We start from the raw sequence: 2,874 nt of genomic DNA, 5'->3' as shown, positions 1-2,874 counted from the left end.
TGTTACAAAATTAATCCCAAAGTTAGTGCTGGAATATCCCACCTTTTGGTTTGAAACAAGTTATTCCGAAATTAGTTATTCCATCCTCCCACAGGAATAAAATAACACTATAATCCCGAGATAACTAATTTCGGGATTAGTTATATCACGATTTTATCCTAACCAAATGTGAAATAAAATCATCTCAAATATAATTCCGAAATTATTATCCTTATCCCTTATACCAAACTAGCTTACGGTCATTAGAGGACTATGAGGATAGCCAAATTACAAGAGATAGCCTAGTTATATACTCTATTCTCACATCTTCTCTTGCTCACAATGTCATTTCACCATGGAAATATCAACAATGTCACAAGCCATGCAACTCCATGCCCATTTACTCAAATCGGGTCGACCCGAATCCAACCAAACCCAAACCCAAAATCTCAGCAAACTCTTCACTTTCACAGCTCTTTCACCTTCAGGTAACCTCACATATGCTCACAATATCCTAACAACACTTAAAACCCCAAATTCATATTACTACAACACCCTAATCCGTGCATATTCGGATTCGCCCGACCCGACCCGATCCATAACACTCTTCCTCACCATGCATTGTAAAGATGACCCGGTTGTGCCCCGACCCGACAAGTTTACTTACCCGTTTGTACTCAAAGGTTGTTGTAAATTAAGGGATGTAAAGTTAGGTAAAATGATGCATGGGTTGATTTTGAAGTCGGGTTTTATATCGGATCGTTATGTGAACAATGCACTTATTCATATGTATTCGGGTTGTGGTGATTCGGGTCATGCTTATAAGGTGTTTGATGAAATGCCTGAGAGAGATGTTGTTTCTTGGACTTCGGTTATTGATGGTTTTGTCGATAATAATCGACCCATTGAAGCTATTAAGTTGTTTGAGGTTATGATGGAGAGTGGGGTTGACCCGAATGAAGCGACTCTTGTTTCGGTTTTACGTGGTTGTGCTGATACCGGAGCGTTGAGTATCGGGAAAAATGTTGATGAATTTGTTAAGGAGAGGAAACTTAGTATGAAGGCGAATGTGGGGACTGCGCTTATTGACATGTACACGAAATGTGGGTGCATAGATAATGCGCGACGAGTGTTTAATGAGACGATGGATAAGGATGTTTATGCTTGGACCGCGATGATATCAGGTCTTGCAAGTCACGGGTTATCAGAAGAAGCTATGGAACATTTTGAGGAGATGAAGAGTTGTGGTGTAAAGCCCGATGAAAGAACGATGACTGCTGTTTTGTCGGCTTGTAGGAATGCTGGTTGGATTGGTAAAGGGTTGTATCATTTAAGGAGTACTATGAAGAAGTATAAGTTAAGACCGACGATTCAGCATTATGGATGTATAGTAGACATGTTTGTGCGTGCTGGCCAGTTAGAGGAGGCCGAGCTGTTTATTAAGAAGATGCCTATTGATCCGGATGTTGTGTTATGGAGAACGTTGTTATGGGGTTGTAAAATTCACGGAGATGTTGAAAGGAGCGAACGTTTAGTGAAGGACGTTGAGCTTTTGAAAATGGACACTCGTGATTGTGGGAGTTATGTACTTCTTGGGAATGTCTATGCAGCCAACGGGAATTGGAAGGAGAAAGCGAAGATGAGAGAGTTGATGAATCAAAGAGGGTTAGTGAAGACACCGGGGACTAGCAGAATTGAGATTGATGGGCTGATCCATGAATTTACAGCTGGAGACTCGAGACATGTTGAAGCAGATAATATATACGCGAAATTGGATGAATTAGAACAGAATGTTAGAAGAGAAGGTTACGATCCCAAAGTTTCGGAGGTGTTACTTGAAATAGATAATGACGAGAAAGCATCGCAGCTTCTCCACCACAGTGAGAAACTCGCATTGTCGTTTGGACTTATCAAAACTAATCCGGGAACTGTGATTAGGATAGTGAAGAACTTAAGGTCTTGTGAGGACTGTCATTCTTTCATGAAACTAGTCTCGAAGTTATACCAAAGAGAGATCATCATTAGGGACCGTATCCGTTACCATTACTTCAAAGGTGGTGAATGTTCTTGTGGAGATAGATGGTGATCGTAGTAGTCGTTACTGAGAAAATGTACCAACTGTTGGATTTTCGCAGTTTTGAAGGACTTTGGATGTTGATTTGCATCTACATTTTGGCATCGATGATCTCAGTTTTGATCTCTCAACCCGTTATTTCACAAGTCCGACCAATGTAGGACGACTATTAGTGACTATAGAGCGGCCAACATAGTTACAAAAGAAAAAGAGGCACAAGAAAAATCTGATTGCAATGTTTAAGATTTTGTAACACACCTATCGTTTTTACTTTCTAAAGTTGTATGAAGATGTTTATACTATTTGTTTGTCTCCCTATTTAACTTTGCATTGTCATTACACGAAACTTAACTACATTTTGGCATCAACGACCTCAGTTTTGATAGCTCAACCCGTTATTTCACAAGGCGACCAACGTAGGACGACTATAGAGCAGCCAACATAGTTACGAAAGGAAACAGAGGCACAAGAAAAAATCTGATCGCAGTGTTTAAGATTATGTAACACCCCTATCGTTTTTACTTTCTGAAGTTGTATGAAGATGTTTATATTTTGTCTGTCTCCCTATTTAAATGTGCGTTGTTACTACACGAAACTTGGTGCTGTTAAGGTCAACTTCACGGTGGTGGGATCTTGTCAATGCACTGAGCCATGATCGCATCCATTCCCTTGTTCCCTGCTTCTTGGACTGGTAAATATAGCATAAAGTTGAGATTTAAGGATATTAGTGCTCTTCAAATTAGAACTCGCAAGGGGTTGGCCCGGTCAAAAGAGTTGGGAGTATCACGGGAACCAAGGTTCGAATTCTCCACAGAAATGAT

General features: G+C 40.3%; 1 protein-coding gene across 1 annotated transcript; it reads left to right on the top strand.

Moving 5' to 3' along the window:
* The first annotated feature begins 268 nt into the window (after positions 1-268).
* LOC132600532 (pentatricopeptide repeat-containing protein At4g21065-like) lies at positions 269-2,421 on the top strand. Its single transcript, XM_060313761.1, has one exon. The coding sequence runs from the start codon at positions 335-337 to the stop codon at positions 2,063-2,065; it is 1,731 nt and encodes a 576-aa protein (XP_060169744.1). The 5' UTR covers positions 269-334; the 3' UTR covers positions 2,066-2,421.
* Positions 2,422-2,874: the final 453 nt, after the last annotated feature.

This window comes from Lycium barbarum, chromosome 6 (genome assembly GCF_019175385.1).
Source record: "Lycium barbarum isolate Lr01 chromosome 6, ASM1917538v2, whole genome shotgun sequence".
In the NCBI taxonomy this organism is placed as follows: domain Eukaryota; kingdom Viridiplantae; phylum Streptophyta; class Magnoliopsida; order Solanales; family Solanaceae; genus Lycium; species Lycium barbarum.
This window is presented reverse-complemented; position numbering and strand designations above follow the sequence as displayed.